The 19,765-nt window shown below is 31.6% G+C and overlaps 1 protein-coding gene across 2 annotated transcripts in view; it reads right to left on the reverse strand.

Moving 5' to 3' along the window:
• LOC106463206 (general transcription factor 3C polypeptide 3-like) overlaps positions 1-19,765 on the reverse strand; it is a 153,698-nt gene that overhangs the window by 71,560 nt on the left and 62,373 nt on the right. For both annotated transcript variants that reach the window (XM_013923203.2, XM_022390654.1), the window contains exons 7-11: positions 19,556-19,632; positions 14,309-14,423; positions 5,835-6,001; positions 3,236-3,323; positions 1,089-1,147 (exon numbers count right to left, since the gene is read on the reverse strand). In XM_013923203.2, the coding sequence (XP_013778657.1) occupies positions 1,089-1,147; positions 3,236-3,323; positions 5,835-6,001; positions 14,309-14,423; positions 19,556-19,632 (506 nt within the window). The remainder of the gene's footprint in view (positions 1-1,088; positions 1,148-3,235; positions 3,324-5,834; positions 6,002-14,308; positions 14,424-19,555; positions 19,633-19,765) is intronic.

Consider the following 19,765-nt stretch of genomic DNA (forward strand, 5'->3'; position numbering starts at 1 on the left):
ATGAAAACTATAACAAGCATAAAATGGTTACAAGGTCAGTCCCACGGACCAAGCTCGTGCTGAGAATTAAGTATACATATATTATATTAGAAATTATTTAGACAATTTATTTAAAAAAACAAGTTTAAATCATATTTCATCTCTCAACATTTGATATAAACTTCTTCCTTATTTAATTATTATTTTATTAAATGTAGCAGGTTATTGTTTAGTAAGAAGAAGTTTATCTTATTAACAGCAACTTGTAATCTGTCAGCATACCAGCCAGCTTAAAATCTCATAGGGTGAACACGTTATCTGAACACAAAGTTCTGAACACGTGGGATCAAATTAGATACCTAAGAACTATTACATAACTTGTTCAGATGTTCTTTTCATTCCTGACAATGTTTTTGTGTGACATAATGTCTATTTGAAAGTAACAAAAACATTCTACTATGACATGACATCACTTAAAAATAATTTAGGTTAAATTAGTTAGTCTGTAATGGCAAACTATCTGGATGAAAATTTTTTTTTTTTACTATTTTATAAAGTTTATTATATCCAATCACTACACACATAAATACAAGAGCTAAATATTTACTGGAAAAAAAAAACTATAACTATTATATATAAAACTATTTCAATCAAAAATATTGTTTCCATAATATCATAATAAAACATCTGACAAAAGTAATGGTAACGCAGTTTTTAAAATTTAATTCTCATCTCAACAATAAATATTTGCCAGTTGTTTGATGTATTAAAAAAATCAATTGCTTCAACCAGTAAAGTAGTATCAAACAAATTACAAAATGGAACTTTTTGATCAAAAATAAAACAGATACAGAAAGTCTAAAATTACCCTTTTTTTTAAAAGAAAATAGTTCCACGTAAATATTGAATATTTTACAACTTAAAAAATCAAATGAATTTGCCTTGATTTTTTTTTACATGCAGAAAGCTTACATCATATAAAACACTTATAGCAAGTTTAATATAATTTGGTTACATATTTTAAGTGTGAAAATGAAAATAATGGGATATCAGAGACATTCTGGCAGACTAGAAAATGCTAAATAAATTTCAGAAAAAAAATATTTAACCTTTATGCCTTCTCTGTGTTTCTTCTCATGAATTTGTAATTCCAGCAACATATTAACATCTGCAATACAAGGGAGAGAAAATGCTCATAATCAAACATTTGAAAACTATATTTAGCTACACTTTTACATTTAAAGAAAAACCATAAATACATCTGTAATCTACATATGTAGAATGATTCATAGAGAGCTCAAATACTACAGCTACATTTAACATTTGACCAAGTGAAAAAATAAATTAAAACTACAGTTTCAAGAAGTATCAGCTATTATTTGCCAAGCAAGATTAATAATAGAAAATGCTACTCTATATAAAACTTTCTCTGTCTTTGATGCAAATTTTTCTGCACTTCCATCGTAAAAGCATTTCTAAGTTGTTTAGCTTTTCACATTAAAAATTAAAACTGTAAAACTGAAGAGATATTAACACAATATCTTTAGCCAACATTTCAAAGTAACTTCCTTGCAATGTGAACTGCCCTTACTCTGGGATCTGAGGCTTCAATTATTTAACCCTATGTGCATGGGTGGAGGTCAAGGTGCACATGACATGACCATTTACAAAGTGTTATCCAACACAGTATTATGTGTTTGATGTCAGCATAATGAACTAGTCATTTTACCCAACATTTCTGATTTAGAAACAATTTATGGTAGGGGAGAGTAAATATCAGATATAATAGACAGAAATACTGAAAAAGAAACTGTAGAGGTTATACAAGTGTAATATGTAAACTGCATGATGGACAAAAGTATTTTTATTCTTCACATGAACATCAACTTGCACTCCAACTTGTTAAAGTTTGTGTCAGACAAACGTAATCAATATACAGACATATTCTGAGTATAAACTTTTGTAACTCATCTAATTTTTTGTGCACATTTTACTAAAAGCTTGCTATATTTTGTACCAGATTCAGTATCCAAAGGACCAACCCATACATATTTGGTCAAGTTCACAATAATGGCACCTTAAAAGTAGTTGATCAAAACTAAAAAATTAAGCATGCTAGAGAAACAGACTATTAAGAGCAAGTTTTAAAATTTTCGAAATGGCTTAAACAGAAGAAACTGATATAACACAGTAACACATATTTCTGTTATTCTGGAAACATTTTGATTTCAATTGTATAGAAAAACATTGCATTGATCTGAATAAAAATATTTATATTGTTATTATTTGTTCATGAGTGTTATAAGTCTGGCCTAAAGATGACACTGTTTTACAATACAAGGTTCTTGAACAGCTACTGGTGGGAAAATAGATTTAATTTCTTACAATGTTTCATACAAATTTAAGACATGATCACATACAACATTCAAAATAAAAATACATACAAATTACATACACATACAAACACAGAAAAATATTTAAGATGATACCAGCTTTATCTGCTTTTTTTACATTATGTTTAATGTAAAACACTATTTTGTCATTTACTCACTATTCTACATTGAAACTTGTTTAATTTACAAGAGTTATCTTTTTTATTTACAATTTATATATTAATTTTTTATGTTTTTTTTTGTTTTTATATAATATAACAGTATCAGATTAAGTGTTTTCTTTGGAATCGACGGGTGTATATTTTCAAGAAATATGTGTCACACAATAACTCTAAGATGTGTGGAAGTGTGGACACACTTGATGACTTCTCTCAAAAACAAATAAATTAAGATCCATTTTTTTAAAACCTTCTGTTACTTTTCTTAAAGATAGGTTTTATATGCGGAAACATCTGTTAGCTGAGTTCTTGCACAGATCTTAAAATATAACGTGGAAAAACGGAAACATCGGCACACGTAGATACGTAGATCTTGAAAGTCGAGTTGTTCAAAACTTGAAAATAGCGTTGATAACTGGACCAATTGTTGAGATGTTGCAAAGGAAATATCTGCTGAACTCAGCTAACAGATATTTCCGCATATAAAAGCTATCTTCAAGTTTTGTACACCAAAAAAACTTTTCAAGTACTTTTCTTAACAAATGTAAAACATAGTACCTCACTGCCAGAGGCTGGTAATATGAAAATTATACCCAAAATATATCAATTTATAAATAATTATTGTTTCAACATTTATAACAAACTATAACGAAATAGGCAAAAAAAAGTAATAATCCTTGTTTTTCAGTAGAATAACTATCTCACCTTCAGAAGTAATCAGTTCAGGAAATCTGTAAAAAGCTTTTTCTAAAACCTGGATTGCAGAAAGCATGTAGCCGTTTTCATGGTGAGACTAACAACAATAAGTATTATCAGAATTAGACTCATCAGTTTATAGTAGTATTTGCTGCATCTACATTTACATGAAATAGAAACAAGAAGTTACAATACCACTACATAAGTTATTAATTTAATATGGTGTAGACCTAAAAAAAGTATATGAACCTTTTTATGGTACAGAACTAACAATATTCAATATAAAATACACCCCTACAGTACAGACTGAATGCTTTACAAAATCTTTTGAAATAAATTTTAAGTGTCTATATTTGTTAATTGATTTATTAATAAGAAAATATCCATAACTTCTGTTCAAAGCAAGTCTATCTAAATAGATTAGAACTTATATTTAACTTAATAAATGATGTAGCTGATCTAATATACCAGTTAAATAATCTTATGTTTATGCCTGTTACAGCACTCAACTCACTGTAGAGAACTTACAAATCAAATTGACCAATCTTATAGAGGGTTAGGGAAGAGAAAATAACAAATAAAATATAAAGTTTTACTGAAAACAAACGTTTGAAATGTATTTAGGAGGTTTTATAGATTACACAAATGAAATTTGAGATTTTTGAGATGATGAAAAGTACTTTTAATCTTAAAATGAAAATCACTTTGCCTATGGACTATTCAAAACAAATACTCGATATATTCATGAACAAATCTTTTTTTTAGTTTATTTAAAATACTTCACCAAAAAATATGACTTTGTGTATGTGAAAGACTTGTAATGTTTACTGAAAGACTACCAAATTTGGTGAAGATATACATACTATATTAAAAGTTAGTAGTATCAAAGCTATAAAGACTTTATACAAGCACAAAAAGGTCATGTGGTTGGTGAAATTGACCAAGCCCATGTTGAGAGAGTTAAAAGCTTAAAATATAACAGTAAAAAGCACTTGTGTGTCACTCTGTACTTTTAGGGATTAAGTTGTTTTTTTAAACTATAAAAATTAAAGCACTGGATGATTAATAAATCAGTTTTCAACAAATTGCAGAATTTATCTACCATTTTATTTATTTCCCCAATGAGCAGGAAAAAGTCATTGTCCTTAATAGGGCAAGGCAGAGTTGTTAGCACATTGTGGTAACACTTTTAATAATTAACAAAATAGTCTAGGTTTCCTCTTATGCATTCACCATATATATATACTCACCTAGTAGACAATTTAATTTATCAAATAAGAAGTTGGTCCAGATTAATGCAAAGGCCATCTAGGCCCAGGACTAAGGTCCTGCCAGCCACCCAAGTAAACAAAATTATGGCTTGTAAAACTAGCTGAATAGAGGAAAGAGTGAGTTGTTATTATTATTATTCCCAAATATTACCTGGGCCTAAGACCCCCATTAAAGCTTAATCTGGTCCCCCGAGTTGTTCATGCTCCAAAAAAGTATCACAGAGTGGGAAGGCTGCAGCACAGTTTCTTCTGACATGGGCTATACAATTGTATATATACCATTGGGATTAGCAAGAAAAGTAATCTAAATATTTATGTCAATAGCATGCAGAACATACACACAAATAAAAGAAAGCCCTGGGCCATGACTAGCAAAGGTAAATAAAAGCAAAAAGTAAAAACTATCCCTGTCTAAAATCTGCAGGTAAATCTTCCCAGAGAATCCCACAGACCCAGTTGTAATGGCAACACAACTAAAAATTTCTCTATATATTGTGAATAATATTACAAAGAAAAATCTTTGTATAGATAAAGGCTCAAAGGCAAAGTTCACAAACTTCAGTCAAAGTTCTGAGCAGATGACCAACAGCAGAAAGCTATATGAATAAAATCTGGCAGGTGAGAGATGGAAGTTAGTAGTGGCACTGGACAAGATTTGGCAAATGCAACAAACCAAATGTGTGTTATTATCACCAAATTGCAAAAAAAAAAGTATCTCTCAAAGGTGATATTGAGAATTGTGTAACATATAAAGGGCTCATGGTTGTGGCTGGTTTCTACTATAACAGAATATTAGAGATGAAGACTGTGTCAACAATAAAACTTAAAATATTATCACAAACATATTTAGAAACAAATCTTGGAAGAGAAGATTCCTAATCATCATAGAAATGTGGCCAAGTAAGTTAAATTACATTAAGATAAAGCCTTCTGTCAAACTTCAAAAACAACAGAAAAACTCTAACTATTCCCTTTGCAGACATACAAATCAGATATCCAGATGTAAAGTTGAAATATCTTTATGTCTTTGGTCTACTCAAGCAAACACTCAGAATTTGGCATCTCACCGTTGGAAAATCTGCCTGGAGAAATGGAAGAGATCAACCCTAATGAACTGTGGAAAAGAATGCAAGAATTTGAACTGCAGAAGTATGCTGCTATGAAATGTCAGCCAACAGACAGAGAATTATTGATTGTGTAAAAAATAAATGTTAATAAAATATACAAAATTAAAAAGTATTTCCCATAATGTGTTGACAGCACTCTGTAAATAGTTGTATGGTACCTCTAAAACAAAATATAAATATATATATAGGAAAAACATGTGATCAACTAACTTTAGCTATTTCCCTAGCGAGCTGTACGCACTCATTGCCTTGGTCAGAACCTAGCAATTCCATAATGGCTTCATAACCCTCTAAAGCTTTTTTTCTGTCTCCAATCTGCTCTTGAAGATTGCAACGTTCCCATAGCAGTGGAAGATTCGTTGGATCACATTTGATAGCTATAAGAGAAAATTAATAACATAGTTATATCTCAATTGCATTAACATGTAAAATTATCCAAACATATCAGTCTATGTTGCTAAGGAAACAACTTCTAAACAGTTGATCTTCTAATGAAAGATTCACTGTATCCTACGAAAGAAGATAATCTTACAAGAAATTATGTTCTTAAGAAACTACTACTTGAAAAAAAAAGGTAAAACAGATTAAACTTTTGATGTTGCAGCCACATGGCATCACAGAGTTCATTGAAATACTGTACAGTAAAATGCACCATTTTAAACTTGTTCCACAAGCAATACAAGGTCTACCTAATAAAACAATAGATATTAAGTCCAATTTATCTCTGAAAAAAAGTATAGGCTTAAATTCACAAACAATTTGAAAACTAAATGTTCTTATATTTTTTGTTAATTTATATAGTAGCATCATTTCTCGGAGAAGTCTACAGTTTATAAACCTAGAAATTACATACTTTTCAGTAACTAAAACATTTTTTTTCCTAGATGAGATATGGCTAATTTATTCTATTGTTGTTGTTTTTCTAAGGTAACCCTGAATGTAAATGAACTAGATTCCATGATTTTTTTAATACTCCAAGTAATTTCCTACTGTGTTAACTATAAATAGAGTATAAAGAAAATTCCTCTTTTATGCTCAAGCAATATTAATACAAATTCTGAATAATTTGTCATTATTGGACATAAATATAGATAAATTAATTTACCTTATGGCTACTTGAATTATGTTAAATTCTTCTCAATCTGACATCATAAGAGCACAACAACAATTTTACAATTGTGGCTGAATCTGATTTAACTATTATTTGAGTATGCTAATCTAAATTTTAATTTTTGCATAATAACTAACTTATGTTTTTACCACATTTTTAGTAAATATTAAAGTTTTGTAGCTAAAGGAACCAACACTGTCCAGAATAGACCCAAACTTCATGACTAATGTGAGTCTAGACAAACATTTTACTGGGTTGGAGACAAAATAAGTCAGTTGTTCAAATAATGGTGGAAATAAATTCCCAAATGAAAGAAGTATAACTCCCAGGATTTAAAATCCTGATGGAAACATGTGGGGTGGAGGAAAGATCTAATGGAAGAGCTCTAAACTAATTTCATCTAAACAAAATGCACAAAACTGAGAAACAAAAGATAGTGAGAACATGGAAGTAGCTATCGGCTATGTCTGTTCTGGACGTTAAAACCTTTTCCAAAAACAATTGGTAAGTGATGAAAACTCTATGTCTTAAAGCAGGAAATAAAAATAGGTTACAACTAGGTGCTAATCCTCTGCACCACTGGAAAGTACAAAAAATATGGGTATAAAATATTTGATCTAGATTCAGGACATTTTTAATAACATCACTGTAAGAAAATTAACAGATCACATGACCTCAACATATAACAGTCTGTTGTAAAGTGGATTTGTGAGTCAAGAAAAAATAAGAACAAGAGGCATAAGAACGTGGGGTATGCCAACTTAAAACCAGAATTTGATCGAGTACTGATAAAGTTCAATAATCCACAAAGTATTTTCTCAAACCAACATAAAGTGACCAAAATCTTATCCATCTGAAAAACTGACATAATTGATTGAGAATCTAAAAGAAAGTCTGAAAGTACTCTGATCAGTGTTCCCACACTATCAGCATAAAAAATTCATGAGTAATTCCCAAATTTTTCCAGACTATTTTCATGAATTTCAAGAATTACTTCATGATTTTTCTTAGACTTTCTAGTGTAAAGTTGAATTCACTTCTGCATGAATCCTAATGCCTGCCATCAATGAAAAAATGGAGTTATTTTTGCATACAGTTCAGAATTTGACTCCTTGCCATACCTGGCAAGCTATACCTTGTGTGCTAAGCTTTGCTGAATTTTGCATGTGGAGGATGATGCAAGATAGCAAATTATTATTATTTTTTCATGATTATGGTTGTGTTTATTGTTCATTTATTATTTCCTTCTATCATTGAGTTTATCTATCAATTTTTAGTTGCATTAAAACACTAACTCACCTTCTGACTAACCATTTGTATTTTGAGTAAATATGTATGTATAATGAAACTGACATCAGTTTCCTTAAAGGTGATGTACAGATACTATTAATGTAGCAGATAAGTATGTAAATCTATGATCACATGAGGTTGTACTGTTGTGACCTACTCAGTGAATAAATACCCTGCCAGAAGCTTAACGAAGAGAGTCACGAGACAGTTAGTGAACTATTGCTATTTATCACTCAATACCGTTATTGATATTGAAAGGTAATTTTGGAATACTGTGTTTGCTGTATTTTTTTGGAGTTAGGTTTTTTTTCTTTCTGGTTCTTTTTCCTGATTCCATTATTTGAAATAATATTGATATTTATAATATATTGTTTATTAACATTAGTGTCAAGTCCTATCCAGGCGCTTGCATATTAACTGTGTTTTGGTAAGTGTTGAGTATATTTCTAAGCATTGTTAATGCTGAATAAATTGTTTTTGTTGTTGATCCCTGAGTGTAGTGGCATGTTCAGTATAGACCGTTACATTGGCACTTAAACAGGGACCTTTTTCATAAAGGTTGAATTGTGACTTTGGATTTTTTGTTTCTACATTTGGTATTGAGTGATTAATTCAGCAATAATTTAAGCTAAATATAAGTTAACTAGTGTTTGAAAATTACTGTGTTACTATGGAAGTTAGTGAGTCTTATGTGGCAAGCTTGAAGCAGTCTGTGTCAGTACTGACAGAACAGCTGGAAATGCTAACAAACATGGTAACTGATCTACTAGCAAGAGAACTTAAGTCTCCCTCCCCTTAACCTCAACCACAAACATTGAAAGTCCATTCTACCTACAAACCTGTGGAAAATTCATCCATTTACATAACTGTAGTCAGTCCACCACCCCTGCCTGTTGAGAAGTTTGACGGTAAGTCAGATTTTAATATATTGAGGTTTCTTAAAAGTTTAGAAAGATATTTTTATATGTATAAAGTACCTGAGAATAAAGGGATGGAAACTGCAGTATCTTATTTGAGGGGAAGGCTACAAGAATGGTGGAAGGCTTTCAGATCAGAAATGGCTTTGAACACTGAGGAGAATTTAATAAAGTATTGACTATTTTGTACTCAGCAGTGTTAGATAATACCGAACTAAGGAACTCTTTAGTAGGAAGTACCATGCTAATGCAGGGTAGTCGGTTGAGACATTTATTTGGAAAACTGTGAAACTTCTAAATTATGGAACTCTGAAGCTACAGAAAGAGAAATAGTGAAGTGTATAATATTACAATTGTACATTTTTTTACAAAAATAATTAAAATGCCAATTTGTTATGTCATTGCTGATGTGCTTAAATTTACAAAGCAATACAAGCATTACCAGAACAATTAAATTTTTAATGTTGAAGTGATTAAAACTGTGCATCATAATAGACCTGTGCAATCAAATAGGGCATTTATCTATGCATTATCACAAGTAAATAAAATATGTAAACAGGGAACAAAGAAAAGATGGACAGAAGTTGGGAAACGAGAGCAGGAATCAAAGAAGTAGGTTTTGAATCTCATGAAAGTAAAACCAAAATTAATCTGCCATACCTAACCTTAAAAATTAATGGTATGAAAGTAGTAAGTCATATAGATACTGGGTCAGGTTATTCAGTAGTAAATGAAAATATAAAGCAACAAATCAGAAAAATTATCCAACACTTCCACTAAAAAACTAGGAGTAAAGGTAATATGTGCCTTGCAGATGGAATGATGAACTGTGAACCGTTAGGATATTTTGAAGCACAACTATCAGTAAAATAATTGCATCGTTGACCAATGTTTTGTTGTCATCAAAGACTTGGCTGTATCTGTCTTATTGGAATAGACTTCATTCAGCTAACCAAAGCAATCTTAACTTCTTCACAAAAGTTATTGAATTAAATGTGTCATCTGTTAGACATGACTCTGAGACTGAAAAAATACTGACTGAAGAAGTATAACGTTCACATTTAAGGCAACTTGTGTTGAAATATGCAGATTTTTTAACAATAAACCTGGTGTCACAGATTTGTCTGAACATTGTATTGTAACCAAGACAGAAACATCAGTGTTTAGCAAACCTTATCATTATTCTATAACTAAATTAGTGCTACATGATCAAGTGGATGAAATGCTTCGTGATAGGTTAATTGAATCCTCCACTTCTTCTTGGGCTTCTCCAGTAGTTATTGTCAAGAAGAAACTAATGATTTTTGGTTCTGTATTGACTACAGGAAGTTAAATCAAGTCTCAGAATCTGATCTCTATCCATTACTCGATATTAGTGATATTTTGAATGCTTTGTCAAGGGCAGCCTGTATCAGTACATTAGACTTCAATATCCAGTGGATATTGGCAAATACCTATTAAGATGGAGGATCAACATAACTCTCTCTTCATAACTGATAACAGACTTTATCAAATTAAAGTGATGCTGTTTGGTCTTAAAAATGCCCCTGCCACCTTCCAAATACTTATGGAAAAGACCTTAGCAGGAGCAACTGAATGTTCCAAGGCTTATATTGATAATATTAGTGTTTTCACCCCCCCCCACTTGAACAACACTTGAAAGACCTTGAATTGGTATGCTACAAGCTACGTACAGCTAATCTTACAGTAAAAGTTTCTAAAAGCACATTTTGCCAATCAGAAGTATCATATTTATGATTTAAACTCTCTTCTGAGGGAATACACACAAATGATGGGAAAGTGAAAGCTGTTACAGATTTCCCAACTTAAAGAAACTGTAAAGAGTTAAGCACATTCTTGGGCATGTGTGCCTGGTACAACTGGTTCATTCCAAACTTTGCTACAATTGCTGAACCTTTATATCGGTTACGAAGAAAGCATATCAGGTGAAAATGGACCCCCCCCCCCCCAGTGGGAAGATGCATTCCTGATATTAAAACAGGCTTTATATGAATCCCCTGTCTTGCAACTTCAAAGAAAAGGTGAACCCCATTTATTTGCATACTGATGCTTCATATGTTAGATTAGAGCAGTTCTGTGTGAGAAAGGTGTCATAGCATATGCCAGTAAAACACTGAACTCTGCAGAAAGAAACTATAATACTATAGAGTTAGAATGTCTAGCCATAGACTGGGTTACAAAAACCTTTAAGATATACCTAGATGGAGAAGAATTTACAGTTATAACTGACCATGCTGCCTTAAAATTGTTACAGACAACTCTGAAGTTAACTGGTAGACTGATTTGGTGGTCACTAAAATTACAAATAATACCTTTGAAATAATGCACAGAAAAGGAAAAGAGAACCAATTACCTGATTCCCTATCTAGACATCCTACTGACCCTCCAGAATTGGACATCAGTAAGTAATCACCCAAACTTTTTGCAATTGTCAATGTTTACACTAGAGAACAATTGGCTAATGAACAAGCTAAAGATGATGAATATAAGCATATATATTCTTATTTGAAAACTGGACTATTGCCAAACAATTCTACTATAACTGCACAAACTGTAAGTAAATCCAAACAGTATATCTTGAATGATAATGTCCTTTATTACACAAAAAGGTTTGCTAGCAATGGTGAATTCAGACTAGTTATTCCCAAAACATTGATACTGGCAATGTTAATCGAACTGCATGATCATCCTACAGCTGGTTACCTATGCGTCTGAAAAACAATAGACATGGTATCCAGACGTGGTTATTAGCCTGGTATGAGAAAGGACAATAAAAATTATGTGTTTTCATGCCATGATTGTCAAACCACTAAATTTGAACAGAAGTGGCCAGCTGAATTCATGCAAAGCACTAAACTAATGGAACCTGGTGAGATAATAGGAGCAGACCTTGTCCTCCATCAGTGTATGAATTAAAAGATCCTAGATCAGGTGCAGTTACAGGAGGATTTCATATTTTTAATATAGAGATATATATATTTTTTTTTTTCCTAGTGACAATTCTCTCAACAGTGAAGCAGATAGTAATCATCCTAGGCTGTTTCAGCAAAACAAAAATGCTGACTACAGAAGACTTGATGGTTATTCCCCCACAAGAAAAGGGGCTTCTACTGGTGTGTCCACTTCTCATCCTTCAACGGATCCTACTAATGACTTACCTCTATCTCCTCCTCAAAGAACATAGTGACCATATCACAGAGTTAATTATTGTAGTTAGCTGGTCTTCAAACTTTTGTTAAGCTAAACCAGAGCAGGAACTAGAAGCTATAGAAAATCTAGCTGAAGATTCAAAAACATGAATTGTATTTTTCTTGTAAAGCATCTGTACTTAAACTGTAAAGGATTCACGATGTCAGTATAAAGAGGGAGTTAAAAGTAAGAATATGAAAATTGGAATATTTTATATGAAGTGATTAATGTCATCACTTCATTATTCAAGGGAGAAGGAGTGTGGGATAGCAAATTACATTTTTTTTTATGATTATGGTTGTGTTTATTGTTCATTTATTATTTCCTTCTATCATTGAGTTTATCTATCAATTTTTTAGTTGCATTAAAACACTAACTCACCTTCTGACTAACCATTTGTATTTTGAGTAAATATGTATGTATAATGAAACTGACATCAGTTTCCCTAAAGGTGATGTACAGATACTATTAATGTAGCAGACAAGTATGTAAATCTATGATCACATGAGGTTGTACTGTTGTGACCTACTGTTGTGAATAAATACCCTGCCAGAAGCTTAACGAAGAGAGAGTCACGAGACAGTTAGTGAATTATTGCTATTTATCACTCAATACCGTTATTGATATTGAAAGGTAATTTTGGAATACTGTGTTTGCTGTATTTTTTTAGAGTTAGGTTGTTGTTTTTTTCTGGTTCTTTTTTCTGATTCCATTATTTGAAATAATATTGATATTTATGATATATTGTTTATTAACATTAGTCAAGCCCTGGTCCTGCACTTGTTTATTAAGTGTGTTTTGGTAAGTGTTGTATTTATTTCTAAGTATTGTTATTGTTGAATAAATTATTTTTGCTGTTGAACCCTGATTGTTGTGTCATATTCATTTTAAACCATTACAATGTAAAACAAAATAACTTTTTAGGATTCATATATGCATCTTGAAATAATAAAAAATTATAAATTACTTTCACAAAATCACAGAATTCCACTGTAATTTAGAAGGCTTATTAACTAGACTGTATTTGGGTCTAAAAAAGTATTGTTATTTTAATAATATTTTCACTTACCACTTTCTTCTGAGATTCGAGACAAAGAAATAAACTTGGGAACTTCTCATCTTTAAGATTGTTTGCAAAGCTACATGATGGCTATGTGTGCTAGCCGTCTCCCTAATTTAGCAGTGTAAGACTAGAGGGAAGGTAGCTAGTCATAACCACCCACTGCCAACTCTTGGACTACTCTTTTACCAACGAATAGTGGGATTGACCGTTACATTATAATGCCCCCACGGCTGAAAGGGCGAGCATGTTTGGCGGGATTCGAACCCACGACCCTCAGATTGCGAGTCGAGCGCCCTAACCACCTGGCTATGCCGGGCCCACCTTTAAGAGCCTGAGAATTACATGGAGGTAATTCTGAGATTTTCACTGGTTATAAACATGATAGAGTGAAGTGGATGTACGTAACCAAGTATTTCCAAAAATGGAAGAGGTGGGCAGGACCACTATGTTTCATTCAGTAATTGTAGCAATATCTCAGCAAATATAAAAGACAGAAGTTTCTTATTTTATATTCTTGTTTGTCAATAGAGGTAATTTGAGTTCCTAATTTGTTGGAGACTATAGACTAATTTGAACCAAAGTTGCATTTAACATACCATGTGACACACAAAAAGTAATATTTATGAATTTATTTAATATTATTTTTAAATTATGAAATTAACTAACATATAATACTAAAATTTGAATTGTAATATACAATTTGATACCAAACTCATTGACATACATTTATAAAATTGTAGTTCAATAAAATTTTAAATGTAAGTCTACAAACGTGATAATATGCCCTTTGACACCTGACCATAGGAAAATCCATGGAGATAAGGGTTAAATTAATGAACTTTACAGGCAAATGTTAGTCACTGAGAAAAAATGATCTTAGAAATTCTGTCTAACAGTTACTTGTTTTTATAGTGCACTGATCTTTATTGGAGTGGGAAGTATTTTGTTTTTGCTGTTAATATTGTCAACATGGAACATTACAGAAAGAAACATTATTTTATTTTCAGCTTTGTCTACACAGTACAATTAATAGTATATAAAAAATACAGAAAGACTTAAAATACAGAAAACCAATTATAAATTTAAGAGTTACCTTTAGAGTAACAGGTAATTGCCTGTTTGACATTTCCCTGCTCAAGCGACATTTCTGCAAGTTTGATCCATTCTTCAGGGTCACTGGGATTGAGGTATGCTCCAATAAGGGAAAACTGAATGAAAAATATTGGAAATTCTTCACAAAATTTTTTTACAAATTTTAGGGTCATACAACGAAATAAATGTCTTTAGAACATCTTAAGTTTCTTCTTTACTTTTGGACACAAATGAACGTTCTTCTCCTAAGTATATTTCACACAGGTTTCTGTTCTTGATAATTTAGTGGCCACAGAGCAAACATCCAGGTTGTGGTTTCTGGGGACGCTGTCACATTTGCAACCTAACAAGATCTATATGCTTTTTCCAGCATTTGTATATAACAGCATACATCTGTTTCTCACCTTTTATACAAAGTTTTTAGTATTTTAACAAGTACTAGAGTTCTGACCAAAGTTAAAATGGCTAAGAACCAAAATCACGCTGGAAGATGTGGTGGCACTGTGCTATTACTGTACTCACTGGTGTGCCATATCTTGTAGCATATCCAGGCTTTAACTCAGTGTACATTTTAAAATCAAACATTTAACTCCATACAAATATACCTGGCATTATTTAATTATGTATATTAATTTGCTGCATTAAATTTCACATGACTGATTGGATAGTTAGCACATCCTAAAGTGAAAAGGCAAGTTATTCAACACAGAACTCATAAAACATGAAAAATAACCTTTAGAATTAAAGAGTAAGTTCAGAAGTGTTCTTGTACAACTTTTTTTTGCTATTTATTTAATTATAAACAAAATGTTGTTCATTTTTTATTAGTACCAGGATTAACACTTCATTTACAGAAAAGCCCCTTTCAACAGTTGCTTAGCCATGAGAAAGTATCAAAATGAGTTTGACAACAGACCATAAAGACTCATAATTTGTAACTTGGACCAAAAGCAGTCAAGCCTATGAGTTTTGAGGTCAAAATCCTTGAAGAGTTGGAATTTGGTTTCACAACCTGAGATAAAAACAAGTCATACTGTCTGATTAAGTGATCACATTCTTCTGCTTTGAGACACTTCAAATTGACAAGAATGGACAGTACATGCTGAAAATGGGCTTTACTACCCATCACATCTAAGGCCATTTTTAGAAGAGAGAAAAACAAGTGATATTAAGAGTAAATTAGTATTTCAACAGATACTTCATTAGCAATTTCTCAATAAAACAGATCAAAACAGACAAACACTCACTGCAAAATGAAAGTTCATCTCTTGGAGTTGCCTTCTCTGTGGCAATGAATACTTTCATATTTTCTTTTGCACAATAACTGATATCGACATGCTTAACCTATTTGATATTTTCCATATTTCTTAAATCAATTTTTAACAATTTAAATGCTAAATCATTACTTAATTTGATTACTTCATCAAGAATGTTAGTGTATAATGACTTAATATCAAACTTGTGATGAATACAGATGAATCAAATTCCATGGATGGCATTCTCTTTCTTTAGTTTTAATAGGAGTTTTTGAAGTGTATTTTCTGTCTTTTGAGTGGGATCTTTATCTAAAACTTTAAACTTGCTGGAGTCATTTAAGGTGGCATAGACTTTATCAAGGTAGTTCTGTTTGTTGAAATGACAACACCATTTCCTTTGTCCGGATTTGAGAGCCCTATATTATTTAAACATATTTTATTATTCAAGACAGCTGTTTCATCATTGGACAGGTTGCTATTATGTTTTTCAAATTGATATGCATGGAAATCCAGATAAAGCTATTCCTGATATTTCTGGGAAAGGGGTTTCTAATCATAGACTCAAGATCACAGCTGACAAAAAGCAGTATAGGGTGGTCAGTCTGATATTTCATAAGAAATGGAGAGAGTTCTTCAAATATTGAAACATAAAAAGATAACTCTGCTATGGAAAGAATATCAGTTATTGCATATTTCATAGTATTAAATGCTTGACTTTTTGGTACAGTGTACAAGGTTAATTTGGATTAAACTGTTTTGATCCATGTTTGGAAATTTAGATTAATTTCAACTGTCCTTTGTATAACAAGTGCATTTTCTAACCATCAGATAGAACAAAATTTCATTGCATTCTAATTTCTCATGGAATGACCAGTTAATGTTTGGAACATCCATCCTTATTTGCAAAAGAAGACTAAGACTAAGCTCTTTTGTCAGCTGTAAGAAATGGCTTAAGAGATAAAACAGACTTGCAATGGTTTTACTGTCTTGAAATTTTTACATGTTCAACAGTAATTCCTGTATGCTGAATCCGAAAATCCATGTCAAAGTACTGAAGGTACACATCAAGTTGGTCCTTTTGGTTTTACCATTTAAGGATTCATTGTACAAGAACACAAAGTTTGTATCTTTTCCAAGCTTTTGATACAAATTTGACTTCATATATAGGGCTAATCCAAAACAAGTCACGTGTGCCACTTTTTTCTCTCTCTACAAGAAAACTTGGATGCAATTTTACTATCTCGGAACATCTTTTCAAAGAGTTCATTTATAATAAATAAACTTAGTATTCCAAGGGAGGTTCAGTTCAATCTACACTTTGATCAACATGTATTATTGGGTTATACTAGTTTTGGTTATACTTAGCTTCTTGGCAATGTGCATCTGTAATGAGCCATTCCTTCAGAAGCCATGCATTGTTAAATATACATTTGCCTAGCATGTTTTACGCAAGTACACATTCAAGTCAATACCACAGAACACAAAAATAATGACAGAAAAAGAGGATGAATCACAATTACATAACTGGTTCAATGGCAAGGCTCAGATGTCAATGGCCTCATTCAACCTTGTACCACTGAAATAATTCAAGTTGCTATTCACACATGCTTGTCACTAAAGGAAAACACGAAGGGCTCACTCAGAAGATTGTTACCACCAGGATATTGTATGATGCAATCATCAAATAAAGAAATTATGGAAAACATTGGTTTATTAAAATGAGAGAAGAAAATTTTCATTTTCCATGACTTTTCCAAAAATCTGGAATAAATTCTCATTTTTCAAAAACTTTCCAAAACCCGTATGAACCCAGTATACATAAGGTGACAAAAGTAGCTACAACACTTGCAACATATGTTTGCATGATAGACAGGTTTAGTAAACTAATAAAATTGTATTACTTATTTAGTGGTTACATGAATAGTTTCATACAATAAAAACAAAGAAATGGCAAATAATTTCCTTTCCAAAACCATCCATGAAAATTTTATTAATTTAAATCAGCTCTCTATACCTCAGAGAGATTGCAACACAAAATAATTCAAAGACTGCATGAAGAAACTGCAATGTTCATGTATCCTCCCAATTTCTACGACAATATTATTCATATATCCCCCCATGACTCAGCAGCAAGTCTGAGGGTAAATAATGCTAAAAAATCAACTTTCAATACTCACTATGAGCACAGTACAAATAGCTCATTTTTTGGTATACACAGATTGTGAAACTATTTCTGGTTTAAATGTCCTATGTTTGTGCCTACAACATCAAAAAAATAATTTTAATTTGTTTGTTTTTTATTTTCAATACTTCTTTTAGTTGCACTTTACTATCATACCTTCTATTTCACATACAATGATGGATACCACCACTTTAGAACACTGTGAAACTACCTAATTCTTATACTTTATAAACATTATAAAGGAGAGTTCAAATTTAAATCTTCATTCATCACTGTATTAAACCCAGTACCAAGGAAACAAAATTCCTTATTCATATACTTTCTCAACATAACATATTGGTAATTAGTGATTATTTATTAACTTTACCTGAGAGAAAACAAAAAGAAAGCCTGACTTTGTATTTCTTCATATCATAAAAACTGCTCATAAATACAAAACAACTTACGCTGATCCTAAATGCATAAACAATTACACAGAAAATTAATATTTTCTAAAACAATCATAAGAGAAGTAATAAAAAAGGATTAATTTATTATTCATCAAACAACACAACAAATCTGGTAAATCTATAAAAAGCTATAAAGACATATATTATCTACAATTACCACATGCTATAATTGCATTTAAATTAAAATATTTTTTACTATTTACATGTATAAAAGCAAAGGGTCAAGAATTAACAATGTTCTTATAATGGTTTATTTACAAAAACATCTTTATTCAAGTTGTGTTATGAGCTAAATAACTAGTCAAAAATGCCATTTGAACAAGCGCTATCTCTTAGTTACAACTGCAGTTGCTAATATTAGACAAGCAATGCTAACACCTGTTAACAAGTGAGATTGAGGGGGCTTTCATAGTTGGTATATACTTCACATAACCAACACATTGCACAATGTGACCCTGAAGAATTCTCACATTGTTATCACTAAAGTATAGCAATATATCACTGCATAAATGTTACCTTTTACACAACTGCCACTGCAATTCTGCCATAAATGGTGATGCTTACTCTGATAGCGAAAGTTCCACTGTAACAAGCTTCTGTAAAGGATGGTCAGGTCAATGTTAGAGCACACAGCTTTCCTCAAATCCTCAACTATAGGCAGACATTAGTTCCCAAAACAAATTCAAGTAAACCAATGGCACAAAAATCTATTGTAACTTCATCGAGTGACTTGAGAGACAATTAGCAAAATGAGATAACTGTGATTCTAGCTTCTTTGATTAAGTTTCTCATGAATACACATGTTGATTCTTAAGGTGTATTAATGCCAGTAATGGCACAAAGGTTAGTATCAGCTTCATGGCAATAACTTTTTGAATTAGGGGATTCTGTTTTATAAATTTACTTTGAAGGTGATGGCAGTGCCCAAATTCATTTAGGGTGTGACTTCATAGCTCATTACTATCCTAAATGCTCTGACGTACAAGTTTTTTGTCTGTTTTTTCTTAATGATGTAACCTTTCACTCTACATCATTTAAAAACCATATTACACAAATATCTTTCCTGTGAAATATCCTACAGCCATAAGTATACCTGTAGCAGCTTTTCATACATAAAACATAAATCAAAAACTAGGATCAATCATGCACTTTAGATAAACGTATTACATCGAATGGAGTAACTCCAAATTTTATTTCCATCTCTGAGATCTATGTGTTCACTTACATAATATTTGCCAAAAAGGTTTTATTTATGTCCTAGCACATTAGCCAAAGATCCATTTCTCTTATAAGGTAGTAGAAACTGTGCCTAAATACAAAAAAAGTAAACTTCAATAAAGTATAATTGTAGAATGAAATACCTGAAGTGCTTTTTCTGTGTCTCCTTTCTCTTCATAAAGCATCCCTAGAGTCTGAAATGGTTCGGGTGCTGTTGGAACTATAAATATGCATAACTTTTATAAGATAAAATAAAAAAATTAAGAAATACTGTGACTAGATAAATCATAGTAAGGAATTATAATTTGTTTTTAAAGTTCTTGATACACTAGGTCAAGCACATTAATATATGT

The sequence above is a fragment of the Limulus polyphemus genome, unplaced genomic scaffold (genome assembly GCF_000517525.1).
Source record: "Limulus polyphemus unplaced genomic scaffold, Limulus_polyphemus-2.1.2 Scaffold1348, whole genome shotgun sequence".
Classification (NCBI taxonomy): domain Eukaryota; kingdom Metazoa; phylum Arthropoda; class Merostomata; order Xiphosura; family Limulidae; genus Limulus; species Limulus polyphemus.